The 15,171-nt window shown below is 44.3% G+C and overlaps 1 protein-coding gene across 3 annotated transcripts in view; it reads left to right on the top strand.

Moving 5' to 3' along the window:
* LOC139760891 (uncharacterized) overlaps positions 1-15,171 on the top strand; it is a 362,007-nt gene that overhangs the window by 336,286 nt on the left and 10,550 nt on the right. For all 3 annotated transcript variants that reach the window (XM_071684639.1, XM_071684637.1, XM_071684638.1), the window contains exon 5: positions 2,362-2,543. In XM_071684639.1, the coding sequence (XP_071540740.1) occupies positions 2,362-2,543 (182 nt within the window). The remainder of the gene's footprint in view (positions 1-2,361; positions 2,544-15,171) is intronic.

Below are 15,171 nucleotides of genomic sequence, written 5' to 3' on the forward strand. Positions count from 1 at the left end.
GAGAGAGATGCTGAATGATAACAGAGTTGGTGGAAACAAGGAAAAGAGGATTAAATGAAGAGGAGTGACGTCACATTATTTACCGTGGGAGAGCTGGGCAGCGGATCAGGTGTGAAGCAGGGAAGACCGGGTGTCGGAGATCTGCCGCAGATATCTGCACCCTCAGGCTCCCTCTGCTGGCCATTATTATGAAGCGGCTCCCACAGATGTTGGGGGAGAGATCCTACCGTAATGCGTAGCGCATGTCGTGGGGAGATGGCTTGTGGAGGGAGCTTAGTGGGGGGGCGTCATACAGAGGTGAACTGTGTGATTCAAGAACTGATGAGGACTGTTATTTAACCGAACGTTTAAGAAATAGAACTAATAGCTCTGTCCCTGAGGAACTGGACATTTTTTTTCATGGTGTCAGTAAACTAAGTATAACCTTTTTTTATATATATAAATTAACTCTGCAACTCCGGGGTCTTTTCTATGATTTGAATAAAAAAAAGACATGTAAGGCTCACGTGATTGTATGTATCACACCACTTTCAATAGCAAGCCCTCCCGCCAACACATTTCTAAATCTGTTCACTTAAGTCCTTTGACTGAATATGCAACAGATATACTCAACAAAATATACACCAGAACAACTTGTCACCAGAACAAAAGTATAGAGGAAAACACAAACCCGGACAGGGAGAGTGAAAATATGACGAAAACTATACCATGGAAATTGTTGTTAATCTAAGTTGTAATTGTGGAGGAGAGTTCCCTGTTATTATGACTCGGTTCCAGACTTTTCCCTAAACCTAGTTTTGTGCCAGACTGAAAGTTAAATTGGCTCGAGTGCAGGGGAAACATCACTGGTCTGTTTATATTGGACACAGAGCCAAAGTTCATTATAACTGTATGGTCGGTATATCCAAGGTGGTAGTGGTGGTGCAGTGGCAGAAGGAGTGATTGTGGCTGTGGGCTGCAGATGGGAGACGGGAATACACTGCTTGTTAATGACAGCCATATGTTCGATTAGGTGTGAGTTACTATGTACATGAATCATTGAGTGTGAGGCTTATCATTGTTTTGAAGCGTCAGGCACAACAGGAAACGAGCTTATCAAGTGACACCGCAATGCAGTTTAAAATCCTGCAAGGATTCAGGGCAAGCAGAGACCTGATAGATCTAGGTACAACAGACGACCTGATGCGGGAGATCTGGTCACTCCCCTAACTCTGTCTTCTGAGACGGAAAGGGTAAGCTACCCATCCGTTCAAGCAAACTTTATCATCTATTCTGGCGAGGAAATTGATGATCCACTAAAGACAGGCAAGTGGGGGGGGGGAGCAGCTTTGCACAATCACTCTCAAATTTACAGTAAGTACAACCGTGTTTTACTCCTTAGATACATCCTTACTGTCCTGTTATTCCCCCATGAAACTGTTCAGACAATTTGTATGCAAATGTACCAATCAAAATAATCTGTATGCAAATGTGCATCGGGTAATCACTTTGATTGATGATGATAATCAAATTGAAATAGTTATAAGTCTTCAAGATTAAGTGGAGTACTCAGTGCACTGGTTGGTAGTACTTCTTCGGCGTAAACGAGAATACAGACAATTAACTTTAATGACCATTAAAGAAGAGAAGAATACAAAGTTCTGACCGGTCGATACGCATGACGGATATAGCTATGGCCATTTCATTCATTTAGTCGCATGACGTCGTCCATCACATGCTTCTGAAAAGAAAACGAGAAATCAGAAGAAAAAAGAAAAACGTTGATTGGTCAACTCAAACGAAAAAGTAGGAAGCAACTGACAAAAATACCTTTTAACCCGACGTGCCCTCATCTGACCCGTCTGTTGTCCTTGACCAAGGGAACGGTAGAAAATGGTTATTGACGAACAGTAGAAAATGGTTTGGGGCGAACAACATGACAACGATCACAACCCCCTCTGCCGGCCGACGCTGATACCATAATATCACTGAAAATCCCTCTATGATCAGGAAAATTGCCTCCACGAACAGTTCCTCACCAACCCCTCTCATCCCTTAGAAAAAGACTTATCTCCACGTACCTCACCCCTTGCAGTACACCCTGGTCCCTTACATCACCTGTTCTTCCTTGAAATGTTATATTTTACTCAATAATTCTTCCTGGATACCTGCGCGAAGTGAGCATCATTACCTCATCCTTTTACGCCCAATTTAATCACACCTGTTTTCCCCACCTCCAAAACAGATGTCTTCCATCTACCTCGCGTCACAACACGTGTTCCCGAGGCTGGAGTCTCTATGAATCATTTGTTTCCCCTTCGCACCACCACTGTCTACCCCCACTGACTGACTGACGCTTGTTGTTACTTTGTGTTCCTGCAGGAGAGACTTGATCGAGGGGGCCAAGGCAGAGAACCAGTACTTCCCAGAACTGGGCTACTTCAACGTCAGCGTCGAGCTCCAGGTCTTCGACTACGAACTCGACTCTGAGACGATGTTCGAGTGCGTCCTGACCATCCCTGGCACGGAGTATGAGCAACGTGAGGAAATTCTCTACTTCCCTGGTAAGTCACGGTCCAGATGTCTGTTTGCCGTCTTGTCTATCTACCCGTCCGTCCGTCTGTCTCTAGCATGACAGAGTGTTTCTTCGTCAGCTGGGTGGGTGTACTTCATGGTGTTGGAGTGTTGTAGTTGGGATGTTTATAGTATCTGGTGATTGGAATGCTTTGCTTCATTACTTATAACTTTCCAGGTGTACTGCTACAGTGTGTCTGGGCTGTTTGTGCCCCTCGTTCCTTGCTTCTCTCCACACTGACTGGATGATACTGTTACCTAATGTAACACCTACCCACATCCACCACCTGTGTGAATTAAACACACACACACACACACACACACACACACACACACACACACACACACACACACACACAACCACAACGCGAACTGATATAAATACTCAAAAAAAAAATCCTGTCATATCTTAGTCAAGTTGCCATCGTGAATCCTTCCCCCCCATCTCTTTGCACCAGCCAGCCAGCCATCCGCTGACCCAGGGATCAGGTCAGAGCTGAGGGAAACCCTGCTGGCCGTGGTCTGGGCGCCTCCGACTTTACTAGTATTTACCGTGGCTTGTGAAGTGTTTGCCCGGCCGCGAGAAGGGGATGTGCGACACTGTCCGGTGTAGTCACCCATTCAAGGTGATGCATGTACCTGTCGTCTGTCATTACTGAACCACGATGGAATTTAGCTCTGGAGGATCTGAGATTAAAAGACGTGTAAAACAGTCATGATTTTAGTAAATCGGGATGTCAGAATTTGAGTATTAATTCTAAGGACTTCGATTACCATGTCTTGTGACGTTACATGATGAAAACTAGCGGTCAGAATGTTACGAACAGCTACGTATATGATAGCAGCCTGGAAAATCTGGGGGAATTTCTTGACGTTCAGCGTAGATTTTGACCTTAATGCTGACAAACTGGCGTGAGGAGTAAAGCCACGGCTTAGGAATTGGCCGTTTTTGTAGCTGACTACGTCAATCTGATGGAAATTGGCTTGAGTCTTATCACTTGAAATGGTGTGGTGGGACGGACGGCCACCAATGGAAATCTAGTGTTGTACCCGCGGTATTTTCCCTAAGCCGAGTTGCAGGTACTGCTGAGGTGGGGGGAGGAGGGGAGGCGCGGCAGTGGGTGCGGGTCCTCTTGGCCTCCTCGTCCACACACACACACACACACACACACACACACACACTCCTCCGAGTGGAAATTCTATCCTGGCCGGAACTCGGCAATTAAACCACTGCTGGAGAATTCCTGGCACTGAAAACTGACGAATACTTCCATAGCCTTCTTGAACACTTATTTTGGTAGAAGGTTTATATATATATATATATATATATATATATATATATATATATATATATATATATATATATATATATATATATATGATCAAAAATGGAAGTCTAAAAAAAGAAGTGGACACAATTATGAGCAGGTTATTAAGTTACGTTTCGTTCGAATATCAAAAAAGCGGAATAGCTATTTAGCAGTTGTAATGAGCGTGAAAATCAAATCCCACTGATGAATGCATTTAACATATTCAATAGGTTGTCAGTGTGATTATTGATGAATACTCATGTTCAAGGTAACCTGTTAAGTCGCCACAGCATTATGCTTCACTCATGGAAAGACTTCCATGGGAAACGGACCCCTTGAGGGCCACTCTGAAAGACAAGTCATATATACGACATTCAAGAAACAGATGAGAACTCAGAAAGAAATATATATATATATATATATATATATATATATAATGACCGCAAAATATTGGAAAACTAATTGGTAGTTTAATACTGGACACAATCGTTAAAGATATATAATAAAAAAGTATTTTTTTACACAAACTCGTCACGTCATGGGTTTCGCAGCAAAACCAACACTCTAAATGCAGTCCTGCAAATAGTGTGAATCGGTTTACGAAATGTATGAAATAGAAATTATACTTCACTGTGGATACTGTTGAGAGAAGTGAGCGGCTTATGGCACAAAAGTGACCAAGCGTTGTCAGCACATGGGCAAAACAAACACCAGAGGGGCCCAGTGGTCCCTGTCACACGTTACCTACTTTAAACTCAATATGAGAGACTGAGACCATGCATTTGTGAAGTAAACCTGCATGTGTGAGGTCACAATGGACGGCAAGTGCAAGGAAGAGTGAGGGGAGGCTACATTACCTACCCACCTACCTACATACATATACCTTCCTTCCTACTTACCTACCTACGAGTACCTATGAAGAGATTCTGTCATGGAGTCAGGGCTAGCGCCCATCGCTCGGCTCATAATGCTGACGAACAACGGAGGCGGAGATCAGAAGCTTTGTGCGAGTACGTCAGAGTAAAGAGCGCGACGTGTCTTGGGCGACTGTTGAAGTGGGAGGTTGAGGTGTATCACGGGTGGACAGGTACCGTCTACTGAGAGTAGTATAAAGCTGGGCTTACATAGTTATGTACGATGCGGGTGTGAGGCTGGAGACGACATTCAGAGGGAGTACGGGCGCTGGCTTGAAGCGGGGATAAATGTCACCTTAGGTTACTCTAGAGATTGAATGTTTAAGGTCGTGGATGTGGGTGTGCAGGGAGGTCGGCGTATGCACAGATGTGGAAGTGGGCGTGGGAAGTGGGTGTGGTCATGGGTGTGGACATGTGGGATGTGGGCGTGGAAGCATATGGCAGGAGCGGGGCCCCGGGTACTATAAGGCTTCTTCGTGACATGGGATTGCACCGGGGATTACAACCAGCGCCAGAGTCGACATCAGACTCTGGATTTCCGGTCACCTTGACGGGATTCCAACCCTTGGTTCCTCCACACGGGCAGCTCGTCCGTCTACCGAGTGAGTGCTGCTGTCTACCTCCCTTTTTTTTTTCCCACTTGCTTGCTTCCACTTTTTCGAGTTACTACCGTTTTTCAGATCTATAGTTCTGTCATCTCCCCGACTCTCTCTCTCTCTCTCTCTCTCTCTCTCTCTCTCTCTCTCTCTCTCTCTCTCTCTCTCTCTCTCTCCCTCGGTGGATAGATTGTCGAGCGAAAAGCTTTCGCTAAACTTCGTTAGATCTGCTTTAATCTGTAGTTGATCAGCTTCCGATTTATATTCTCATTTTCATATCCCCCCCCCCCCCCCCCATTTTTTTTTTTAGCAGAGTCTCAATTTCTAAATGTATTATTCCGGGCATTTCAGTTTCCATATTCTGGCATTCAGTTTTTAACATGCGTCCAATTTCCATTTCACAATTTTCAGTTACTAAAATTTTTCGTTGCTTCTCGCTCGCCCAGCATACATTCAAAACAGCAATTTACAGTTGTGGTGGGTATGAGGCTGCGTCTTTCAGAGAGTGATTGGTTTCGATGGAATAGCGTCTGTGTTGGGAGAGTGAGCCGAGTGACAGCTGGGTGCTGAGAGGGGTCAGCTGGGCCCTGAGAAGGGTCAGATGGGTGCTGAGAGGGTGAGTTAGGGGCTAAGAGAGTAACCTAGGCGCTGAGAGGTTGAGCTATGTGCTGAGAAGGTGAGCTGGGTGCTTGAGCAAGTGAACTCGGTGCCGATAGGATGAGCTGGACACACTCAAGCCAGAGAGAGAGAGAGAGAGAGAGAGAGAGAGAGAGAGAGAGAGAGAGAGAGAGAGAGAGAGAGAGAGAGAGAGAAACCATGCGACCCTAGTAGCCTTATGAAACACACTCAATCCTGAACCACAGTGGGACATGATCCCCATAATGTGGTCATAAGTGTATTCAGTGACATAATCACGTCGCTTAAGACAATAACCTTATTTTCAGATGGTTTGTATACCTGCTAGTGTGTATGCATGAATACAGAATACATTATATATAACACGCAAATAACACGCAAATATCTCGTGGTTGAATTTCGAATCCCACGAATATGATAAACAAAAATTATTCCATAAGCTTTGTCTTCAAATTTGCATCATGTTTACATACACGTGAAATGCAGTTTTTTTCTTTTTTCTGATGAATATCATAAATACACTGGAGCACTAACGACAGAGGGAAAAATTCTTTTTAAGTTTTTGGCGTCGAAAATTTTCACGGAAAAAAAGAAGTTTGTATTAATGTGATGAAAGATAACATCACAGGAAGCTTCATGACACGCATTACACGAATCTTCTTTCACTTTCTTGCTGGAAGAGTTATAAGAGTCTTCTAATTTAGCATATATATATATATATATATATATATATATATATATATATATATATATATATATATATATACACACGATGACGAAATCAGTCTGTATATGACGGATGCAAGACAAACTACATACGAGCAGAAAAAGATGATATACAAGATCTTTCGCATATTCCATTTTCAGACAAAGTATACTCTACACACAAAGTATACATACATTCTTTCTTGCTAGTCTAATGTTCCTTTAAGTTAGCGAGGCAGCCCCAGGAACAGACGACTGGGTCTTTGAGGCAATATCCACACTTGGCTCCTTTCCATGTTCCTATTTTCTTTCTCAGTGATAATGCAGGAGAGGAGGATTTCCAGTTCCCCTCTGACGCCTCTACTCGTCCGTCGCCTTCTGCGACGCGCACGGGAGACGTAGGAAGTGTTCTCTCTTTTTCCCCCCCTCCACCCAGGGATGATATACAGCCCCGCGTCACGACAACTTTTATGGTATTCCCGCCGCTTCAAAGCTGCTCACCACCACCACCACCGACCTGACTCCTTTGGAGCGAGGGAGGTCCTCGACAAGGATGTATATAGTTCATCCGTAATTATCTTTCCCGAAAAGGACCACGAGTTACTCCAGGACACCTTTTCTAGGAGCTCCTGCAGTCCATGGCTGCGCCATGTCCAAGTAGGAGGGAATTGATAGACTCCTCCTGGGAGTGTGGAGGTCTTTGACGAGGTTGTGCTCCCGATGATACAACCTCACCAAAGGTTTTTTTTTTCACTCACGTTCTGTGTGTGTGTGTGTGTGTGTGTGTGTGTGTGTGTGTGTGTGTGTGTGTGTGTGACTACTAGGGTACGGATGAGAGCAAATAAGGGCGGTCTTCGTCTGTTCCTGGCGCTACAACGCTACGTGGAAACCTGCAACTTTGACCCGTCCTCGCTACACGTACAAGTCTGTTTCATAAAGAATAAATGATCAAAATGTAGGAATAATCCGGAGCTACTCGCCGTGCAAGGAATCAATAGGATCACATATCCATTAAGGACAATGGAGGATTAATGGAAGCCATGCAAAGGTCTGCATCAGGGATCTGCTGTACACTGTTACACAGGGCGCCGCCTTATGCCAGTGTCCCCGAGGTGTAAAGTTACACCGGTCCACACCACACAGAGGCAAGGTGTGGGAGCTGGCACTTCCCTTTCACATGGAAGCAGTTCTTCCCTAAGTACCTTCCACTCCTCAGCCATACCTCTAGCTACATCTCCTCTCTGCCATTCTACACTCGATCTATCCTGCTATCTCTTTTCCTATCTCAATGGTTCTTTTTAATCGTCACACGTTATTTCTTGCAACTCGTGAAGGATCTGAATCACCAGTCATATCATCGCCAAAAGTATATATCGTGATTCATACGAGTCAGTACCTCCAGGTACTATAAGCTGTGATCATTATATAGCTGTGCCTCAGCAGGAATAGATATCGCGATCAACACAACACCTCCTTATGTATGAGAGAGAGAGAGAGAGAGAGAGAGAGAGAGAGAGAGAGAGAGAGAGAGAGAGAGAGAGAGAGGAGCGGGACACGGGCGTTGCTTGATCCCCGGAGTTGAGCCGACTGGTACACACAGATGATGATCCAGAACCTCTCCACCTTTTCGCCCTGACAGGACAGCCCCACGTGAGACCCTGGGAACACCACGCGAAAACAACTTCTCCAGTGTCCCGTCATTTGTCACATTCTCGCCGCCTGAATTCCCACGGGCAGATTTAGGGGAAGACATGCCTCGAGTCCGCACCAATCCTCCTTTAGAAAAGCAAAACAAATTTGTTGGGGGGTTCGAAAATCCCACAAATCCACTTTTGACGGACTTGGAGAGCGATTGGATTTCCTAACGGTGTTGCCATACAGTCTTTGTCATTCGGGCGGCCGAGTCAGGCTAGTCATGTATAGGGAGAGCGAGGATCAAGGGTTTCGTGGAGAGAGAGAGAGAGAGAGAGAGAGAGAGAGAGAGAGAGAGAGAGAGAGAGAGAGAGAGAGAGAACATCCGTCACTGCTTCTGCTGCTGTAGGGGATGTGGCTGCCGACCACACAGTACATATCACCTCTGATAAGTCGTCACTGGTACGTAGTGAGTGGTAAGAAGCCACCGACCAGGGAGGTATGCTTTCGATACTCACCAAGTGGGTCCCAGGAGGGGTAATGACGACCGAGCCAGCACTTCAGTGGCTGTCAAGGGTCACTCATTTGCCTCAGGTTGCTGTCCTTTCTTCCCTTCCTCACCCACATAAAACTTGACAACAACTAACTCACAAGACTTGTTCTTTGTGACGTAAGATTTTCCTACCATGACCAGTGCGTGCTAGTTCTGCCTTTTGACAAAATCTCGCTGAAGTACTCTGAAGTACGTACTCTCTCTCTCTCTCTCTCTCTCTCTCTCTCTCTCTCTCTCTCTCTCTCTCTCTCTCTCTCTCTCTCATATGTTTGTGTATATATATATGTGTGTGTGTGTGTGTGTGTGTGTGTGTGTGTGTGTGTGTGTGTGTGTGTGTGTGTGTGTGTATCAGCTGCTATGAGACAAACAAGGCTCGATACATAAGGTTCCCCGGGTCGCGGGGTTGGTATTGGGGTTGAGTGACCGCCACACTTCGAAAGAGAGATCCTTAAGCATGCTCAGTGTCGGCACCCGTAACATGAGAAGTGGGCTTCAATATTCTCTATTGGATCTCCTTCTTGGAAGACGAAGGAGAACGGACGAGAGGAAGAAGAAAGGCACAAGGAATCGTTGTCCACATATCCATTCAAAGAGAAAAAAAAGGAACAGATCCATCAGTGATGAACTCTGCGCTCAGATTAACTGCCTATTGCTTACGATGATCGTGAATAGTTCTATGTGCTTAAGATTCGGTTCTGTGATTGTCCTTCGCAAACGAGCTGCGTTAATCAACTTTGTTAACGACAATTCCAACACAGCTGTTTGTTTCTTATCGAAGCCGCATTGCATTTCTTTTACGTACTTTCAATTTATGTCTCTATTCTTTGTTTCTAGACGTATGACAAGATGTCCAATAAGCAAAGATTTAAAAGAAAAAAGAATTTGTAGTGTTCTCTGACGAGCAGAACTTGCACTTGTCCTCTCCTTTTTTTCCTTCACTTTCCTCGTCTCTGTGCAACATTTTCAACAGTTACATTCAGTCAAAACCTAACATCTAGTCTCTCCCTCAAAGCCTTGAGCTTTACCTTCCAGTCGGATCCTAACCTACAGTCTCCTTCCAACGTCTTGAACCCTATCTTTCAGTCTCTCCTCCCGTCTCGAACCCCTCATGCTTTGATCCCTCACATCCAGTCTTTTCCCAAGGTCTCAAACACTAACTTCCAGTTTTTTTTTTCCCCGACTTCTTAAACCCTAATTTCCAGTCTCCCCTACGGTCAACCCAACTTCCAGTCCCTCCTTATCTCTCGAACTCCTCAACTTCCAGTCCGTCCTTATCTCTGGAACTCCTCACTTCCAGTCTTTCCCCCGCCCCCCCCCCCACCCCCCCTTTACCATTGCTCCCCGCTCTCTTTCGACATCAAAACATGACGTGTTTGGCCACGGACGAGGCTTGACCTCCAACACCGGACCACTTGACCTCCTCTGACCTCCCTTGCTCACCACCATCTTCACCTTTCATCCATCTCTCCCTCCTCATCCTCCTCACCCTCTTCAACCATGTGATTCCGCTCTGCCGCGTGAAATGTAATCCCCTCTAATTCCCTGACTTGTTGTCCGACCTTCGGGCGATGCCGGTGTGTGTGTGTGCCGATCTATCTAGCAGTAAGATGCCTCCTGGGTTATATGACGCTAAGTTGTGCCTTTCTTGTGGATTGGTGTGGAATTTAATACATCGTTTTTCTTGCGGATTACAGTATAAAGCGGATTAGTTTTTTTATGGGTTACGTTCGTGTTTTTCCTTCTTGTGCGCGCGCGCGCGCGCGCGCGTGTGTGTGTGTGTGTGTGTGTGTGTGTGTGTGTGTGTGTGTGTGTGTGTGTGTCTGTCTGTCTGTCTAATCAATGACTACATGTTGCAATGAAAAAGTGTTAAACGCTGTTGCCCCCGTGTTTTTACTTTATACGCATACCATTCTTTAATCTACACACACACACACACACACACACACACACACACACACACACACACACACACACATATATATATATATATATATATATATATATATATATATATATATATATATATATAGTGACTGACATTGCCCTGGGAAAATATTCACAGAGAGAAGCAGGTTATAGAAATTAATTAAGGCTCCACAGAGGTGTTTCCTGACCTGACTCTTAAAGGCGGTAAGGTTGTAGGAAAAGATCAAAGAAAGAGAATTCCATTGGTAACTTTTCGAGAGGAAAAGAAGAGGTTTTATAAGGTCAGTCCTCGTGTAGTTGGTCTCCACACAGAAACTGGGGAAACAGCAGCCAGATTCGATATATACATATATATATATATATATATATATATATATATATATATATATATATATATATATATATATATATATATATATATTGTGCATGATCTCCATAATTACAACCTTAGTTCCGTATACACTGCAAACAACACACTCCTGTACTTCGTCTGCCGGCCGAAGCTAAACCGTCTGGCTTTAGTCAAGAGAAAAGCCCGCCTGACGAAGCAACTTCATAATACGAACATCCCATCTGATGATGTGTCTCGCAGCGTAAGAAAAGTTTATATAAAAATCAGCATGGAGGGTAGAAACACACAGACAAACACGCAGACAAAGAGGAGGGGCACAGTAGTGCGTTTGCCTGGACTGTAATTACTTCAATGAAATTTTCATAGACGTGTCTATGCTTTTTTTTGATAATCTATTAAACAGAGTTCAGTTGTAATCATGGAACTGGTGTATGTCTTTTCGCCTAATGTGGTAGGAGGAATGGGAGTATATGGTCTCCATGTAAACAAGAGAAGTACGAGAGAAAACAAAAACAAAGACTCACGCTTAAAGAAAAGAAAAAAGAAGCACTAACTGTAATTTGATGTCGACGCCTTTGCTTTGAAGCGACTGCTCAAAAGTCGAGGGTACAATTTCTGGTGGTTCCTGGCTGAGGTGGTCAGGATGAGCACGTGTGCAACAAAAGAAAAATAATGTGAAAGTCGGTCACCCAGGTTTAAATACAAGGTCACATTTTTTTTGTCGCCGTTTTTTCATGCAATATTTTTTTTTGAATGATATTTGATGCAGAGGAGATCCTGAATATTGTTTATATGAAATATCATAATCATTCTGAACATAAAGATCTTTTAGATCTGAAATATTGATTTGGTAAAGTAGGCCATGTTGAAGAAAGTTCACGGCACACCTACCTAACATTAGACAAACTTTCTTTACACCAAAAGATAGTTTCTAGCTATACATATCTTCAATAAACAAGAAGGAATAAAGTAAATTTTATTACCTATTGATTGAAATTCAGCTAGCAGTGTGTGCTTGTCAATTATTTTTCCGTGTGAAACGTTTGATTAGATTTTACTTGTATGGTATCTCGTTTACCGGGTGATTGTGGCTACGTCGGGCTGGGCCAGCGGGGTGGGCCGACCTGTTGTGACAGCTGCGCCCAGGATTTATTGTGGAGTTCCGTGTTCCCCCCCTCCACGCTCCCTCCAACCTTTTGTACCCATCCTCGCATTCGGGATCTGAAGCGTAAATATATTCTTTCTTTTTTTTTTTTGGTAAGAGTTAGTGAATGAATCACACACACCAGATGCGTATGTTTTCGAAACTGAGAGATATGTCGACAATAGAACTGGCGTGTGTGTGTGTGTGTGTTTTGTACTTTAAACTGCTTGAGATCATTGTTGACGTTCGGGTCAGAATAATCGTACCCCTTTGGACTGTAAATTGCCACTTTGTGAGGGGGTGACTGACCTGTTCATCCGCCCACCCACCGATCCTTCCACCTCCACCCCCTCACCCCACCCTTCACGCCCAAGGAAAATTGACCTGATTGGCCGGGTCCGCCAGCCTGACCTCAGGTCGCGTCGTCTTTTATTCTTCCAGTTTTTGTCCTCAAAGCTATCATTCCTTTTCCTATAATTCGTTTTTTCTTTTTGTCGCTGTCTCCCGCGTTTGCGAGGTAGCGCAAGGAAACAGCCATTTCTTTCGTCTGTTTCCTTGCGCTACCTCGCAAACGCGGGAGACAGCGACAAAGCAAAAAAAAAAAAAAAAAGAAAAAAAGATATATATCTATATATATATATATATATATATATATATATATATATATATATATATATATATATATATATATATATATATATATCCCTTTGCGACAGTATGATAAATCTACCTCAAAAATTTGTTTTAATTTCCCTTCGCGTCAGGTCACATCAGGGAGGTCAATATTCGGCGAAATAGACTATTTCCCCCAAAATGTCGCAGCCTTTTGTTCAATCAGCTTACGGGCGATTTTACAATATAGTTAACACCACCAATTTAAAGGCCATATTGGTACAGTATCAGACCATACTGGACTGAATAGTGGGAGGATAAAATGCCGATATTCCCTTTGATGTCAACACGGAGACTACCATTTGTCAGAAATTGTTGTAGCTGGCAGAGGTCTTCCCTCTGCCGTTGTTGGCATATGATTCTCGGTCTTCTGTCGCTTTTGGCAGGGGAATTTCCGTCATCCTCTGTCGTTATTAGTAGGGGAATCTCGGTCTTCTGTCGTCTTTGGCAGGGGCATCTCGGTCTTCTGTAGTCTTTGGCAGGGAATTTCGGTCTTCCTCAGTCGTCGTTGTTGGCAAGGGAGTTAGTCTTTCGGTCTTCCTCTGCTGTTGCTGGCAGAAGAAGAATCCGTCTTCCTTTGTTGCTGTTGGCAGGGGAAAGTCGGTCTTCCCCTGTCCCTGATGGCAGAGGAATATCAGTCTTCCTCGGTCGTTGTTGGCAGAGAAATCTCGGTCTTCTTCTGTCATTGTTGGCAGAAGAATCTCTCGGTCTCCCTTTTGCTGTAGTTGGCACAGTAATTTTAGTCTTTCTCTGCTGTAGTTGGTTAATTGAACCTTGGTCTCCCTCTGTTGTATCGTATATACCCAGCATTTCCCCGACTCCTTTAATCCGTATGATTTGTTAATTGTAAAGGGACTTCGATCAAAGGAAAACTCCACACAGTAGGTGTATTCGTCATTCGTGTGGCATCAGTATATTGTCTTCGTGTAATCTCTTGCGTGAGAGAGAGTCATCAACCTTCACCTCTGGAAGTCCAGACGTTTTAAATGTCTTCGTGCGGAAATAATTCTCGTTTGTTACCGTCTAGTTCGTCCAGCCAGTGTTGAGGGGTCAGTAGCTTTTTTTTTTTCTTTAATCTTCATCCACTTAAAAACGAGAAGGATAGGCAGGCTGATAAAGCGACAGGCAGAGTGACTGATTAAAGTTCTTAGTGAGTAAAGTCATAACTTTGAAATGAGTATCATAACTTAATCAAAACTGCATTGAAGTACGATAATTGTGTACTTGTGTACGACCTCCTTTTTTTCTAATGTTGTAATACATACCTATAATTCACTTTCGGCTCAACAAAATTATAGCTGAAAATAATCTAATTCACTTGAGACACGAGATAATTCGTTTCCTGTAACCTGCCAGTGTCGTGACCTCTCGTTCGCATGACATTTCGCCGCGGTATATCTGTTCTCCTCATTCTCAGTACCTCCCTTGGGTCTTAATAATACCCGCTCCCTCCCTAGGCCACGAGTTGCGCCCCCCGTCCTCGAGCCAGAACAATACCCGGGTTTCTTTCTCCTGGACGTCTAGCCAGCTTCATAGCCTCGTACATCAAAGGCTATAATCAAGGGTAAAAATTCTCATCGTCTGGATATTTCCACGACTTAATTATCGCCTCCCATGTACTCCATTTGTCTGTCATGGTAGCCGGAAGGGGTGAGGGGGTAGATACAGCAGCAGATGGTTTCTCATGGTCGAGGGTAGAGGCTCTGGTCTCTCCTGTAAGGCTTCCTCAGCACACAGTACCCGAGAGGCTGTATCCAGAAACTCTGTTCTTGTTGGGTATGTAAATTGCTCTGTGCCTGGCAGCTACCAGGAGGGAGTGTGGTTTCTCGCAGCCTACCATGGTTAGCCCCAAGGAGGGACCCCCTGACTGGAGCCATCCCAATATTTAGTATATATACAGATAGATAAACAGATAGACAGACGGGTAGATACAGAGAGAAATAGATCGACAGACAGGGAGATGGATACATAAACTTTTACTTTCTTGGCACGGGATCCCCTTCTATGACACTCTAGCTTTAAGCCAGGTACCTATTTATCAGCCACCCGCGATGGGAGGATGAACACCTAGGCTGGGTGTGGGCCGACAGCTGCAAGAAGGATTCGTAACGTACTATTACATATAACGTTTTTTTTGACAAGTCTTTACAGTTTCATTCGAGTGTGTCATTTTAGGTT

Source organism: Panulirus ornatus, chromosome 38 (assembly GCF_036320965.1).
Source record: "Panulirus ornatus isolate Po-2019 chromosome 38, ASM3632096v1, whole genome shotgun sequence".
Classification (NCBI taxonomy): domain Eukaryota; kingdom Metazoa; phylum Arthropoda; class Malacostraca; order Decapoda; family Palinuridae; genus Panulirus; species Panulirus ornatus.